Raw genomic sequence first — 17146 nt, forward strand, 5'->3', positions numbered from 1 at the left:
CATAGACTACATTGTCTATGAAAGCAAAGGCAAAGCATCTGAAAACAAAATGGGGAATTTGGTCAGCACTTGGTTCTCTTCTGAATACTTAAATAATTGCAATTAAGTGGGAAGAGTTCATCAGACTGCTGTTTTCTTGAAAATAAATTAAGTGCTGGCACTTTTTGCATTTACTAACTACTGTAATTACCTCAGAATCTCTCATGCTAATAATTTGTGTTGGCATGTTTCCCTGAGCATCTCTCGAATACTGTTTGTGGTAACAGTACAGGATCTGTCCTATTCTTTAGAATTAGTCTCCAAAGGTCAAAATTAATTAATTAATTAATTAATTAATTAATTCAGGGTATGTCCCACTAGAAGCATGCGTACAACTAATCTTGCCATTAGACAAACACACCCAACCAATCTAAAATATATACTTCCTTTTCCATGTCAACTTTCTGCAATTGTACTGCTATTTTCTCCAGGCCAGTTTGGCTGGAGATCCTGGAGGTTTTTTGTCACCTGGGCATGGAACAGCTGTCACTGGGGGTGAGGGGGGGTAGGTATTTGTGAATTTCCTGCATAGTGCAGGGGGTTGGACTAGATGACCCTGGAGGTCCCTTCCAACCCTATGATTCTACTGAGCAGTCTCACTACATTTACACCAGATCAAATAGGGATATATTGTATTGACTATTTTTTTCTCCCATATTATGCCCATCTTATAACTAGTTCTGATTGGCTTTTTGAATCTAAAGATAAGAATTTCAGTCTTAGAAGTGATTTTAGTGCCCTGGTGGCAGGGGCACATAATCTTATAGGCTGCATAATAACATGGTCAATTGTTTGGCCTCCTGAAGCTTTACAATGCATCCGTGTAAAATTTTTTACAATGCTTCCATGTAAAATAAAATAATAAAATGGTATGATCAGGAAATAAGGTTGCAAAGTGATCTGTTCAATACTTGTTAATATTTGTTTTTAAAGATTTATATTTCTGAAGTACCTTCCCCTATCAGTTCAAATATTTTGTCGTTGAAGAATTAAATTCTTTCTGTGATTCAACTGTAGAATGCCTTTTTAAAGTGTTGCTCAACTGTGTCCATGTGCTCGGCAAACAGCTTTAAACAGAACTCCCACGTATCTTTTACACTTGAAGTAATTCCTGTTCCCACACCTTGGTCACATCCTGTTTGTTATAACCTCAGCCTTCCAGAATAAGATGTGATTTAAATATTACATACCTATGCCATATAAGGAAAGTATCTTCCATTAGTCATTCCTGAATTTAAAGTCTTAAGAGAACAAATAAAAGGAACCCCTGTAAAAGCCTGCGTAGGAGATTTTGGCAGATTCCATTCCCCTCCATCTAGTTGTTTAACATTTTGTAACCCTTATTTGCCCAAAGTAATTTCTAGCATAGATTATCTGAAATTGGAAAGCCGGGCAGTTCAGCAGAGATGGAAGCAGATGGCTATAAAATGCCTAGACTTTAGAGATGGTGTTTTCCCCGTCTCTGGTGTACAATGATGCATCTTAATGTGGTTTTCTTCATATAGTGATTATTACAATACTGTTGCATTTGGAAACGTAAGCCCGTTTCACCTGAAATGGCAGACATGAGTCAGCGTGTTCACAAGGTTTGTCTTGGGGTGGGGGGCACTGTAGCTTACAGGACAGGTGGTAGGCATTCACTAGGGGACCTCTTGTTTTGTTGTGCTCCATAGTGTATGTTTACAGTGTGCCTAAAAGCCTACGTGTCCCCTTTCAAACATTATGTGAACATTTGGTAGGTATTCTTGAAATGCTTTATGCCTTGTAGTGTGAGGTGTTCTTAAGTGTATCTGTAGCAGGTACACTTTTTCCTTTGTGCACTCTGACCATAGGGTACACATGAAGATGCTGAAGCCTTTGACAGTAAAGTTTGTCAGCATGCTGAGTATAACGAATCTTAAAGAGTGTATCAAATTTAATTGAAGGATGTAGATGAATAATTCTAATGCTTCTGAAAGCGTAGTTTTGTTGACTTGAGAGGCTCCTTTGCTATCCTCATGAGGCTTCAGATTTTTAGTCGAAATCTTCTCTTAAAGAACTCTATTTTTTGCTTACCTGGCAATACTTGGTCTATGGCAAAAGCAGCCCGTAAATTCATGGGACAGACATAATTCCTTTTCCTTGTAATGCTGCAGAGTCATCCAATTGAGCACTGTTTTTAGATAATGAGGTAACTGGGAAACAAGCCGTCTTCCAGTTATCTGTGGGTTGCTCCCAGCTTGTAGATGGGGAGAGTGAATCCTTCTGAACTACCACATCTTGCTGAAAGAAGACAAACAGGTATTCAAAAAGAGAAAACACCCATATGTTCTTTTGACTGACACATGGATATAATGTCTATGGGAGGATCTGTGGGTGACATCCTACATAAATGTAGCAAAGGACTGGATGAGTTTGGGTGTGGCTACAGCAGACATCCATTTATGTTAGGTATCTTCTTGCTGAAGCCTGCAGTTAACTTCAGGGGCTGGTAAGATGTAGCTGTGATTCTATCGAGCTAGTTTATTCTTCTGGAACCATAACGAATGAAAAACCATGCCTGTCTACAAATTTCCTCAAGAAGTAACCTTCTGCTTGCAAGATATGGAAGCTGGGGGTTAAGAATCTGTCACTTGTAAATTCACAGTGATGGAGAGCTTAGCTGTCATCCTAGGAAAAGTCAACGTGAAACAGCAGATGATAGACAGCATGGAAGAATCCAAAGAAGAAGAAACTGGGGGAGTTTTAGATTTTCAAAAGTTCCAGAAAGAGATTAAAGAAGATCTTGCAGCGGAGATAAAGTCCAGTCAGCTGGAAATGAAGTGTGTGCTTCAGGAAATCAAGGCGGCGTGGATGGAAATGGAGTTGCGCTTGAGCACCCAGGCCAGTCTGGTAACACTGATGAAGGAAGTGAGCCACAGTTTGTCTAACATTAAAGCGTTTTGGAATGTGCCAAGGAGCCAGTGGGATGGTGTTGCAGGAGATGGCGAAGAGCGGGCATTTCAGTACTTGGATGAGAAAGCTGGAAGTATTCACGAGTGGGAATGTAATGGTGTCAGTGAGGGGGATGAAGAGAACGAGAGCGTGGATATCGGTAAGACAAAGCTTGCCTGGTGTATATCGCTACAGACTTCTGAAATGAGAGGTTAAAACTTTTCCTCCTTTGGAGCTTGGGAGGAAGCTTCCTACGCTGAGTTGTTTTGAAACAGCATAGTGATCTTGTAATTCAACTGGCTTTCTTTGCTTGACTGGGATGTATAGGTGTTTCCCCCCCCCCCCCCGGGCCCCCCCCCTCCCCCGGGAGTTCAAAAAATGGCATGCTGAGATTCTGCAAATAAGATGGTCTCTGAGATGGTTGGATAAAGTGAAGTGTAGGTCCTAGAGCATCTTCACAAGGTAAGTTTTAGTAGTTGAAGCGATACACATGAGGCTGTCTGATGGCATAGACAAGCGTGTCTGGGAACTAGCAGGTATTAAGCATGCTCTCCTGTCTTGCCAAGAGGGTGTGGCTCCGTATTTGAAATACACCCAATAGAGTAGAATAGCACTCACCTTGAAATATTGCCAAATCTGGTGAACTGCAAGTTGAGAGGAACTGGATCTTCGCATCCTTATTAACAAAGAACTCAAGAACAGTGGAGGTGACATCATGATCACTCCTGTCTTTAATATGAGTCGTGATTCATCCTGCCGAAATGTGGTGCTGCTTTGTTCTAAATAGATCTCCCCAGAAGGCAAGTCCTTAGTTGAATCACCTAAACAAGAGCTGGTAATGGAGTAAAATGAGAAGACTCATGTTGGAAGCCTGAAATGCAGCAGGTGTTACATGCAAGAGGAGTACAGGAGATGAAAAACTTGGATGGGGTGGTATCTGGCCCAGTAGATTGTTTATGTTAATTTATATGAAAAATGACATATAATGGTTATGGCATGAGCAGCAATTAGTGGGTTATGCTTGGTCAGTGTACTGGATTAGAACCATTGTTTGCACTCCATGTCCTGTCATGTCCCACCAGGGGAAGAAATATCTCATGTGGGGGCTGGGCTCCTTGGATTGGCAAAACTCTTCCACTGCTTTGGAGGAAGGCTCTACCATTATCAAAAGACATCTGAGCCAAACCAAGCTATACAGAGTGACTCAAATGTCCATGGTTTTATCTGTGACTTCTAGATTCGCTACTCCCACTGACCGGAGGAGCTGCTCACTAGGAAACACCTAACAGGTTTATCTTCCGCCTAAAAAGTATTTCTATGTAGCAGCTTTCCTCAAGGCCAATTTAACATGCACTGGACTAGAACATTCCATCCTAGCACAAGAAGAATCAATTCTTGGAGAAGGTTTTGTGTTTCTTTTGGGGTAGTGAGGCTGATTTAACAGTATTCCAGCTGATGATAGCTTCAATACGTAGCTGGGTTGGTCTGCAGTAGAACAGCCAGATTCAAGTCCAATAGCGCCGTGGGTATAAACTTTCAAGAATCAAAGCTCCCTTCATCAAATCCTGTCGATCTCTCAGGTGCCACTGGACTAGAATCTAGCTGTTCTGATTGGTGAGGAACTCCTAGTTGCAAATTTGTGTATTGGTTTTGTGGCTGTTGGGGTTCCTTTATATGTATTTTATGTTTATCTCCAGTGCAACACACAAAAACCTAATAGTCCAGATAGCATCTTATATCGGGTTTGTTGTTGTTCAGTCGCACAGTCGAGTCCGACTCTTCGCGACCCCATGAACCAGCTCCCGCCAGGCCCTCCTGTCTTCCGCCGTCCTCTTAAGTTGGCTCAATTTCATGTTCGTTGCATCTATGACACTGTCTAACCATCTCATCCTTTGCCCTCCCCATCTTCTTTGACCTTCAGTCTTTCCCAGCATCAGGGTGTTCTCCAGTGAGTGCTCCCTTCTCATTTGGTGGCCAAAGTATTTGAGCTTCAGTTTCATTATCTGGCCTTCCAGGGAACAGTCAGGGTTGATTTCTTTTAGGATTGACTGATTTGATCTTCTTGCAGTCCAAGGGACTCTCAAGAGTCTTCTCCAGCACCATAGTTCAAAAGAATCTATTCTTCGGCGCTCGGCCTTCCTTATAGTCCAACTCTCGCAGCCATACATGACTACTGGGAATACCATTGCTTTGACCATGCGGACTTTTGTTGGCAGGGTGATGTCTCTACTTTTTATCATGCTGTTTAGGTTCGCTATCGCTTTCCTCCCAAGGAGCAGGCGTCTTTTAATTTCATGGCTGCTGTCACATAAAATGGAATACTTTAGAAAACTAATACTTAAATTACTCTGTGGAGACAGGGTGCTCAGTTCTTTGGATGAAGAGCTGTATCAGATATCCTGCACTTGGAAAGGCATCTCTAATCCACAATGTATTTATTTATTTATTTACATGTGATTTGTATACCGCCCATGACCCCTAATGGGTCTCAGAGCGGTTAAAAAGTACTACAGCGTAGTAATTAATCCTACCTAGGGCCACAATGCAGTGAGGGGAGGGGGTAGCCTACCAGCACCCTTTTTTCGGCATAGTCTTTTCTTCTCTTGCAGCTTTCGTTGTTGTTCCGGTGATCCAGGTGGCTGTCGGCCGGGCTCGAGCAGGCTGTCTCGATTTTTCTCTCCTTCGGAGCGGCGCGTCTTGGGTGCAGCTTCAGCCAATGTCCTAACGGCTCCTGCTGCGCTGCATCCCATGTCAGCGTGTTGCTCCGACTCTGCTCGATCCAGCCGCTGCCTTTTCCTGGGTCGCTCTCCGCCGCTGCCATTGCTTTTCTTGCTGCCGCTGCCGATTCTCCTTTTTTCCTTGCCGTTGCCAATCGCCTTCCCAGCGTAAGCCAGGAGGAGGGTGCTCCCTGCCACCTAGGGCAGGTACCCATTCCTCTGTTGTTATTAGAGCAGCTGGATTGGCGGGAGCTGGGACGAGGGCCGGGGGCTCAACCCGGCCGCGGTGGGGGTTCGAACAGCCATTATGGCTGTTCACTACAGATGTTAACAGCAGGCGTTGTATTGCCTGCGCCACCGCTCCCTTCACATACAAGTCTGACTCCTGGCTCAGTCTTAACTTGGCTTGGAGTCAAGTAGGAGCTACTGTGGTCTACAGTTACCATAGTAGCTTGGTGGCAAGGCCATTGGAATGTAGTAAATTTGGGTGTCCTGACAAAAATATGTAATCTTTCATTAAAATCTGCCTCCATTCCCGAGGACTGGAAGGTAACTAAGGTCACTCCCATTCAGTGCTCCCTCTAAACTGTGGAGTCTCGTGAGCAAAAATTCTTCTTTGTGAACTACAGGCATTAAAGTTGTGAGCATGCAATTTGATTACTGTATAAATTAGTTTGCTCTGGAGCCATCCTTCCTGAGCTAAGATAAAAATGTGTGCGCCGGAGGCTAAAAAAACTGTGAGCTGCCTCACTCTAACTCAGCTTAGAGGGAACACTGCTCTCATCTTTAAAAAGGTTTCCAGAGGAGATCCGGGAAATTACAGGCCAGTCAGTCTGACATCAATACTGGGTAAGCTGGTGGAAACTGTTATAAAGGAGATAATTAGTAGGCACATTGATGAACAAAAACTATTGAGGCAGACTCAGCATGGGTTCTGTAAGAAAAGATCTTGTCTCACTGATCTGTTCGTGTTCTTTGAGGGGGTGAACAAACATGTGGACAAGGGGGACCCAACAGATGTAGTTTACCTTGACTTCCAGAAAGCTTTTGATAAAGTTGCTCATCAAAGGCACCTAAATAAGTTCAATAGTCATGGGATAAAAGAACAAGTCCTCTTGTGGATGAAAAACTGGCTAATTAATAGGAAACAGAGAGTGAGTATAAATCGGCAATTTTCACAGTGGAGAAGGTGGCAAGCAGTGGTGTACCACAGAGCTCAGTACTGGGTCCGATGCTTCTTAATGTGTTCATTAATGATTTGGAGCTTGGGAGTAAGCAGTGAAGTGCCTAAATTTGCAGATGACACAAAATTGTTCAGGGTGGTGAAAACCAGGGAGGATTGTGAGGCACTCCAAAGGGATCTGTCGAGGATGGGCGAGTGGGCGTCAACGTGATAAATGGGGCTCAATGTGGCCAAGTACAAAGTGATGCACATTGGGGCCAAAAATCCTAATTATAAATACACGTTGATGGGGTCCGAACTGGCAGAGACTGACCAAGAGAGATATCTTGTAGTCGTAGTAGATAACTCAATGAAAATGTCGAGACAGTGTGTGACTGCAATAAAAAAAGACGAACGCTATGTTGGGGATTATTAGGAAGGGAATTGAAAACAAATCAGCCAGTATCATAATGCCCCTGTATAAATCGATGGTGCAACCTCATTTGGAATACTGTGTGCAATTCTGGTCACCACACCTCAGAAAGGATATTATAGCATTGGAAAAAGTGCAGAAAAGGGTGACCAGAATGATAAAAGGGTTGAAACACTTTCCCTATGAAGAAAGGTTAAAACGCTTCGGGTTCTTTAGCTCAGAGAAATGACGACTGAGGGGTGACATGATCGAGGTTTATAAGATTATGCGTGGGACAGAGCAGGTAGAGAAAGAAGTAGTTTTCTCCCTTTCTCACAATACAAGAACTTGTGGGCACTCAATGATATTGCTGAGCGGTCGGGTTAGAACAGATAAAAGGAAGTACTTCTTCACTCAAGGAGTGATTAACACATGGGATTCACTGCCACAGGAGGTGGTGGCAGCTACAAGCATGGACAGCTTCAAGAGGGAATTAGATAAGCATATGGAGCAGAGGTCCATCAGTGGCTATTAGCCACAAGGTATAGATAGGAACTCTTGGTTTGGGGCCAAGTGATGCTCTGTCTTCTTGGTGCTTGGGGGGGCAACAGTGGGAGGGCTTCTACTGTCCTGGCCCCACTGCTGGACCTCCTGATGGCACCTGGTATTTTTGGCCACTGTGTGACAGAGTGTTGACTGGATGGACCATTGGCCTGATCCAACATTGGCTTCTCTGATGTTCTTATTATTACTGGGACTAATTCCAGTTACTCTGTCAAGAGCTAATTAACCAACATATCTACCAGTGTTACATGCCATAATCTGTTACCCATATCCTTTGGTACTACAGTTAGTACAAGATGTTCTTTGACACCATAGCCCCTTGAGGCAGTTCTAACGCACCTTGGGCATTAAAGGTAAACATAAATTCAGTATTGTGGGAGTGTTCTGTAGGGTTGCTGGCCTCCTGGAGATCTCTTACTATTACAACAATAGATATTGATTCCCCAGGAGAAAATAACTGCTTTGGAGGACAGACTCTATGACATTGGACCCTGCAGAGGTCCCTCCCCTCCCCAAACCCCACCCTTCCCAGGCTCTACCCCCAAAATCTCCAGGCATTTCCCAACCCAGAGCTGACAAGCCCTGGTGTTCTGTTTGCCGGAGTGTTCAATTTCTGATCTAGCGATCACTGTGCTTAATTGCTGTAGATTCAATATTCACAACAAACAGAATTTATGGGCAGGCCTTTCCCTTTTAAGAAGCATCACGCCTTCTGTTTTTCTCTGACTCTATTAATACAGATGAACATCTCCAGTACACAAATTCCATTAATTTATCTTTGTTCTGTTAATACTTCAGCATTTCCGTCTATGCAAAGAACTGTGAATGCTTGAGGAATAATGAGATAGATGGGGAAGGAGGGAGAGGATTAGACTTATTTTCTTGGTTTTGCTTTTATTCAGAACCAAGTTTTGATATACTTCAGCCATGTGCTTCTTTCTGTGGCCTTCTCAGTAAGTCTTCCAAGATTAGTCCAAATGTATTTGGAATGAGCAGAGAACTTGGAACGTTCTTCAGAATGAGCAGCTCAGATTTTAAAGTAGCTCAAAGGTACCCAGGATTAGCCACTTAAAAAAACAGAGATTCATTTATAGTGATGGGCTTATTGGATATCAGCCAAGTTAACACTGTTTAATCTAGCACTGGCCAGGGAAATATATTGATGGGTTTGAGGTGGCCTGTGGTGCTTGTGGTGCTTAATCCTATTGTGTATGAATACATCACTAGTCCTAGGGTACCCAAAGATTAACTGGTTTTTAATATAGCTAATATATTTCTTAGGGTGGATTGTATACTTATCGCAAGCCTTTGTTCTTCATCCCTTGTCCATAGATGACATATACTCCTTCCAAGTATGTTACTCCTTCTTCCAAGTATGAGAGCCAGCTTCTTGTAGTGGTTAAGAGCAGTGGTCTCTAATCTGGAGAACCAGGTTTGATTCCCCACTCCTCCACATGAAGCCAGCTGGGTGACCTTGGGCCAGTCACTGTTCTCTCAGAGCTCCTCAGCCCCACCTACCTCACAGGGTGTCTGTTGTGAGGAGAGAAAAGGAAGGTGATTGTAAGCCGCTCCATGACTCCTTTGGGCAGTGAAGAGTGGGGTATAAAACCAACTCTTTTTTTCCTTATGTTAGGCTGTATCATTATTATTAAGGGAAGCCAGCAATAGTGTAGTCTAAGGTTCATTCTTTCTCTGAGAACTCAAATGAATTTTTTTTGGTCAAATTTGATGAGCTGACATAGGAGCTTCTCTCTCAAGCTGTTCAAATATCTTATTGTAGTAGATGATGTGCATTTGGTAAGTAGTCAACAGTATATTGTTGTTGTTCAGTCGCACAGTCGAGTCCGACTCTTTGCGACCCCATGGACCAGTTCACGCCAGGCCTTCCTTCAGTATATAGCTTGAAGAAATAAAAGTTATACTTTAAACTATATGCAAAAGGTATATGAGTAATCTACAAGGTGAAAATAGTAATTAATATATTTAGATACTGTATAAGGGCATCAAATAGATCAAATGATGTAAACAAAATTCCCCATATTTGTATTTCTGTATGTTTGTCTTTGTATGTCTGTTATATAAAATTTAAAAAGTTATATAAAAAACAGTATATAGCTTGAAGGAACTATGCAAGTAAGAATGTGGTCTTACAATGCTCTTTGCGAAATTTGGGAGACATCTGTCTGAAACTTCGAGACTGTCCTTTCATGCTTGTGATCTGCTTGATAAAGTAATGTTGGAAATTCATCTTTGGAGAAATAGAAGAATATGTCTGACTACAAAAATTAAGTTTAAGAACAGAAAACCAGTGAAAATTTCTGAAATTTACAGTACAGCTGCCTATGTGTCATGTTCCTGTACGACTAGCCCAGTTAAATAAATTACGGACAAGTACTGCGTAGCTTATGGCTGACAACTTCTGTGATCATTGATGGTGCTAAAAGCTTCTCCCATCTTTGACATGAATTGCTAACATTTACAAGTGTTAACGAACTGGGTAAAACTTATGACAGTGATTGTACTAGAATTGCAGGAAGGAACCCTGTAGCCTTTCTGGCTCCATCTTTGTCATTATCTTTTCATATCTTGGCTTCTAATGGTTAAGCAATATATTGTTCAATTGACTTGGGAAACCCTTTAATTTTAATCTCTGTATTGCAATACAAAGCTTCAGTAATTCGGCAACAGTAGTTAACAACAAACAATTGGCTAAATCTAAGTGGAAGGTTTGGAAGAAAGAAATGAAAGATATGTAAAAACGTTAAAAACACAAAGTATGTGGACTTGTTTAGCATACAAATGTTACACTAGTTATGCAAATTTCAGTATCAATTTATTACGCGTCTATATGACCGAAGTCTTGACCAAAAGAGAATTCAAAGTTATGCAAATTAAAATACAATGAATACAAAATGGATTATGCCGTCTATTGCATTCAAAGTTGCAACCCCGGAAGAGTAAGTATACACCAGGAAAGAATTCCAATACTGTTGGTAGCAGTATTGAAATGGAAAAAGTATATGAGAATAGAATAAGTTGATGTTATTGAATTAATGGATAAACTTCAGCTCATTGACTGTAAAATCATAGTGGAAATCCAATGCTTCACTGAAAGCCAGTCTGGCAAACAAATCCAAATAAATAATTTTCACAGTTAGAAATTACTTGAAGTAATGTGCTGCTTGCCCCTTTAAAAACATTGTTCATTGAATAGCAGAGTTTAGACAATGGATGACTTGATGTGATTCTTACACATTTGTAGATTCAGAGTTCATATAATTAAATATAGTGTTTTTCTCTTGTTTTTGCAGTTGACAAGGGAAAGCAGAGGAGTCCTAAGAACTCATGCATACAAACCCGCGGATCTACTGAAGTGCATTCTACAGAAACAAAAACACACGAGTTGACGCAATACAAAAGAAAATGTGAACACCAAAGTGGAATTATCCAACAACTGAAGAAATGCTTGGCAAGCAGTAACAGGAAATTTGAAGCATTAACTCTAGTAATCCAACACTTACAGTCTGAGGTAAAATTACTCTAGTACTTTAAATGTTCTTTACATTGTTTTTTGTTTTTTTGCACATTTCCATCTATTAAATCTAAACAGCTGAAAAGTGTCTACATGCAGAGAGAAATGTTTGCGTGTTTAGAGCCATTTGTGCGGAAACAAAGATATAAATCTGTATTCAGAAAGTGTTTGGACAAACACCCTTTGCTGTAGAGGAACGGTGCCAAACTGCGAAACTGTGCAATAATTGAAACTACTAGAGAAGAGACCAACTTTGAGCTGTTCCACTCTAAAGAGAGATTCTGTGTTTAAATAATGGCAAGTGTTCCAGTTTAGATGTTCACTTCTGTGTTCCATATCGCGACAGGAGCAGAATGGGGAGGATGTGTGAGGTTTTAAGGACTACTGCTGTGAGTGGGAAGATAGTGAGTAAAATGGTGAAGAAAGGTCTGAACAGATCTTTTTTGTTGTTCAGTTGCATAGTCGAATAATCTGTTTTACTACAAGGTCCACCACAGTACAGAGGGCACATTTTTTGTCCCAATGGGAATCCAAAGTGGCTTACTACATCATTTCTACCCTTCCATTTCATCCTCACATCAATCCTGTGAGGTAGTGCGCTTCTGTGGCAGGAGTGAGGATGGAAAGCAAGGAGGTGTGGCTCACAGTTCATTAAGTGTGTGTTAAAACACACTCAGACTTCAGCGTCCCTCACTGTATAGTATCAAATGACTAACTGGTTGACAGTTTGACATAATGAGAGTTGGTATAGCTGCCTGCTGAAAGCAGAAATCAGTGTTACCAAGTTCTTCCATTTGGGCACTTTTAACTCTGTTCAGATTTAATGTCATTGGTCATCCACTGCTTGTGAATTTCAAATGCACTGAGAGGAGATGGTATTTGTGGGGGCAAAACCTGAACCTGGGAAGAAACAGAATTTTATCAAATGCATCCTCTTTGGAACAGGTGTGGGTGAGGTTAGCTGTTCAAAGCTGCAAGTCATAAGCCCTGCTTTTAGATTTCGCATTGTGAATTCTACTCCTTCCCGTTACCAATAAAATTGAAATTTAAAGTGGAAACAACAAAAGTAGTGTAGTGCTAAAACCAGTGATCTAAACTGTTAGTATTGGAAGAGCTGGGTCTAAGGAGTCACAGGGAAGGGGGGACAACTTGCAAACCTTGCCGTCTAGGATTCTCTTTATTCGATTAGGCTTAAGCAGGCTGATTTGGGCCATTTCCATGCAGGTTATTAGCTCCAGTTTTGCTCCTGGGAGGTGAGTTTTTTCTAGGTTCCCCCGAGCATTGCAATGCATTTGTTTACCTCCCATGGCTTTCCCCCAGTCTTTTAAAAAACTGTTTTGTTCCAAAGTTTGGGAAAGATTGCAGCAAAAGGCTGGGTGGCCGCTGGGTGGGCAAGACCAGATTTTCCCAGTTCCACCCGCCCCCCCTTGGCAACCAGTTTCCTCACAGCAGCCATTTCCTCCCCTGCCACCAGGGGGCGGATTTGTTCTTCTAATGGGCAATTATCATATTGCTGTATTCGTATAATATGTGTAACAGGTTCTCTGAGTTCCTATTTTCCATTTTTAAAAATCCAGCGAATTTTTTGGAGGGAGTTATGTATAGAGAAAGGCATATTGTCACAACTGGGGCATTAGGGACTTTTAATTTTAAAATGAAAGATGTGAATCCAGAGAACCTGTTGGTACCCAGTTTTTAAAAACCGAAAAGGCCCTAGTTGTGTGGGATAGGGGCAGAGAATGGCTGCTGCTGGGGCGGGGGAACTCTGCCACTTGTAAGTCCCAGGGACCATTTCCAAAGTAGTGAAATTCCTGACATTGACATTTTAGAAACTGTGCATTATGTGAACATTTCCACAGTAGAGCTTTCCTCACCAGGTGCAGATCCGAATTTTTCTCCTTCTTACCCCATGTTTTGGAACTCGCTAAAACTGGGGCTTCCGAAAATGCGGGGTAAAAAGGAGAAAATTTCTGGTCTGTGCCTGGTGAGGAAAAATCTACTGCATTCACACAATGCACAGTTTTTAAAATGTCAATGTGGGGAATTTCATTACTGAAGAAATGGTCCTACTATTGTATTGGTAGCCACAGCAGAAACAGAAAAACTACACGTGCCTGTCCCCCTGTGGAAAACACGGTCTTCTCTTCCCTCCCCCCTTTTTGTTTAACTGACACTCAGCTGCTCTCAGTGTTCCATCCTAATGGAGAGTGCTCAGCCCTTATCTGGCCGGAGGCCTATTGTCCTTAGGTTTTCTCTTTTGTAAATTAACAAAAGATGAAGTCATATTTTTATTCATACCTGGAGAGTGTCTTGAGTACATAGAAACTCACATTTTGTGTATTTGTGGCTTGGTTTTGTGGCTTTTGTCGTGGACACAGGGATAAAGACAGTTTATTATTTAATATCCAGATAGAACTTTATGGATGAGATTGTAGTAATCAAAATTGCTTCTGCATGTTTCAGACAGAAGAGGAAAGTAGTGGAGTGAAAAGCCGTTTGAAAAGCAGTTGTAAAACCTGTATATGTAGCGCAGATCAAAGTGAAAAATTACGGTCCTTTGTGGTAGATCAAAGTACATGCATAAGCTATTTTTAGATGTTAATTATTGTTAATTTGGGGATATGCCTGGTTGCCTGGTCCAACAGGACGCCTAATGCTATGAAATGAAGTTAATAGGTACCCTAAAGGTCAGATTTAATATAAAAGTCATAAGGAAGGAAGTGCTGAATCATTCAGAGTCTGTGTCTCTCTGAAAGAAAAATATGGTCCTTTCTGAGCGGCTCGTTTCTTTGCCCGTGATTCTCCCACACATTTTTCTAGGACCTTTGCTTCCCCCTTATTCTAGTCCCTACGTCTTTTTAAATACTGCATCTTCCACTCTATAGATATATATCTAACCCTGAGCCTTATTTCCGTAATGGGGCTTTCCTTGCACAATGAACAGATTTTGCTCTGTATTTAAACCATCTATGTTTTTCCAAATCTTGTACTCAGTTTTGTGTGCTTATGTTCTAGTACTCAGTCCACGATCCTTGTTTCTCTTGCTTGTTATACATGTCAGCAGGGGTCATTTGGGGCCGGAGCGTACCGGAGCACCGGGAGCTGGCAGCCCGGGAGCTGGCACAAATGGTGGTGGCAGCAAGCCCCCACCCCCAGCTCCCCACGCCGAAGCGCTGCGGCCAGGGGGAGGTCTGAAGAGGCCCATCGCTGGCTTCCCAGGGCCCGCGCTGGAGCGCTGCGGCCCAGAGGAGGCCTAAGGAGGCCCGTCGCCAGCCTCCCAGGGCCCACATTGGAGCGCTGCAGCCCGGGATAGGCCTGAGGAGGCCCATCGCCGGCCTCCTGGGGCCCGCACTGGAGAAGGGAAGGGAAGGCTTTTGAAGATGCCCCCTCTTTTGCTTCCCCTTCTGACATCACTTCCGGTGATGTTAGGAGGTCTGGCATATGCTAATGAGCTATTATGCTAATAGCCTAGTAGCTCATTAGCATACTTATGCTAATGAGCTCCTGCAGCTCTTTTTCTACGAAATGACCCCTGCATGACAGGTATTGCCCCTAACATAGTTATGTACCTATGATGTTCCCTTTGATAAGTGAATACATTGCTGTTTCTCACCTAGTTTCCCATATGTGAAATGGAAATCGCCTTGTTGCTTACTGCTTGTGTAGTGATGTGACAGACTGTAAATCACTGTGCAAACGGCGGAAGCTTAGAGTGATATTTTTAAGAGTTTAAATTAAAGGTGTTATTTTTCCCAATGAATTCTGTGGATTGGTGAAGTACCCTAAAGCCAGATTCCACGACATCTGTTAAAAGCAGGGGCTGGTTGGCTGTTGCAACCATTGCAAAGAGTCCTGATGGGTTAGTGGCCTGTCTTGCTGTTTTCTAGGTGTGTTCTCTCCATTAATCACAGCAGAACCCACCTAATACCTTTCATTAGGGCAATTTAAGAAGTAACAAAGCAGCATACAGTTTTTTCAGTTGTCCAGAACTATTCTCAAGCTGGATGTTTTAAAAAATCTCATGGTCATCCTGACCTGGGTAGTCTAGGCAAGCCCAGTCTTGTCAGATCTTGGAAGCTAAGCAGGGTTGACTCTGGCAAGTACTTGGATGGGAGACCTCCTTAAAATACAAGAGGCGGAGGCAGGCTTGATTCGGCCACCTCTCTGAATAACCTCCAGGCTCCCGGTAGAGCTTAGTCACCAGAGGTAGCCATGACTTCCAGGTACACGCATGTGCACGCGCGCACACATATAAAAAAGTGGCAATTGAAAAAAAAATCTCATGGGCAGATGGCATGTTTCAGGCTGTGCTCTGAAGACCTTGTCTTGCTAGCAGTTTCGTGTGAATTGCAGACCAGTATGCGGACTGGAAATGCTGCTGGTAACAGGTTGTCTGGTTTTTGTATTTTCAGCGGGATGGCTACACGGTTTGCCGTTTCATCCCAGAAGGCCAAAGTTGCAGTTTGACAAGGCTTTAAGAGCATGTCCTGAAACATTCTTCCTTCCCTTTAAAACGTCTAGCCTCATGAATAGGACTCAAATGCTTGTTATTTTGGTTGGTCTCAATAAAGGCATTTCATGGCTTCTGCATTTGGATTTTGCTTTGGACCAGTGGGACTAATTGCATCCCTTTTCTCCAATAATGAGGTTCAAAATTGCAGGCCATTTTAGCTCTGCGGTTTGCTAGTTGAGGCTTAAAAATTGCTGATGTCGATTGTGTTTATTTTACAACTGCATATATATCACCTTGAGCCCATCTTAGAAGAAAATGTGATTAAACTGGGGGGAAACCCCTGTATCTGCAGCTTTGAAATGCTTGGCAAGTTGCCTCAGTGACCTCCAAGTAAACTACAGCTCTTCATCACAAATTACTTGCAGCTATTAATTTATTACATGTCTTATTGATCTCTTAATGCTTAACATGTTCCAGCTTTAGCAGTTCTACTTATTTATACATAAGAGGTTACAATTTGACAGGATAACTCTTCTGGCACTGTGCCTTTTAAATGTAAACTTGGCACACATTTAGCAGTGCTTTTTCATATTTTGGTGCAGGAGAAGAAAGATATTTCAGTGGGCAGGATACACAAAGTTCAGAGGCCTATTGGACATACTGAAGATTAATATTCTCTCTCTGTGTGTGTATCTTTATGTACTGAAGATTAATATTCTCTCTGTGTGTGTGTATCTTTATGTCCAACAGACATATGCATTTTAAGAACTTCTCTAATTTAAAATCAGAGTGGTTTGTGCTCCCCCTTGGTTGGAGACCCCGATTTGGTAATCCAAATAACCCATCCTTCTATTTAATCTTTGTTTATCATTCAGAATATGGTGTATGCTAATTATTTGCTCTTGCATGCTGAAGCTATAAAGTCATATTTTTCTATTACTTTGAAAGAAATAAAGTGTTACCAGCTTCTCAGTAACTGCAAGCAAATTCCCGCTTAGGAGAAAGTGAAGGAAGGCTTTATCGCTATATAATTTGAATCTGTATGAGATTGCATAGTGTTCTGAGGATTCAAAATAAGCCATGAATATAATTCTGTAGTATTTGCACGTTTCTGTTAATGGCACAGAACACCAGAAATGCTGAGTAAACACATTTCATTTTTAATGCTATTAGTTTTCCTGCATGACACATTAAAGAGATGGCTGAAAATAAAAGGAAAATATACAGACATTCCTCTTCAATTATGTTGTTATCCGATGCTGAATTCTGCATATGGCACTGGATGAACTGATTTAAGATAGAGAATATTGTGTACCTGATTTAAATGGCCAGAAGCAAGAGAACAAAGTATAAA

At 42.0% G+C, this 17146-nt stretch overlaps 1 protein-coding gene across 2 annotated transcripts in view; it reads left to right on the forward strand.

Annotated features, from left to right (window-relative positions):
* MTUS1 (microtubule associated tumor suppressor 1) overlaps positions 1–17146 on the forward strand; it is a 124932-nt gene that overhangs the window by 72296 nt on the left and 35490 nt on the right. For both annotated transcript variants that reach the window (XM_015409252.1, XM_015409253.1), the window contains one exon: positions 11119–11336. In XM_015409252.1, coding sequence (XP_015264738.1) covers positions 11119–11336 — 218 coding nt within the window. The remainder of the gene's footprint in view (positions 1–11118; positions 11337–17146) is intronic.

This window comes from Gekko japonicus, unplaced genomic scaffold (genome assembly GCF_001447785.1).
Source record: "Gekko japonicus isolate JY-2015 unplaced genomic scaffold, Gekko_japonicus_V1.1 scaffold308, whole genome shotgun sequence".
In the NCBI taxonomy this organism is placed as follows: domain Eukaryota; kingdom Metazoa; phylum Chordata; class Lepidosauria; order Squamata; family Gekkonidae; genus Gekko; species Gekko japonicus.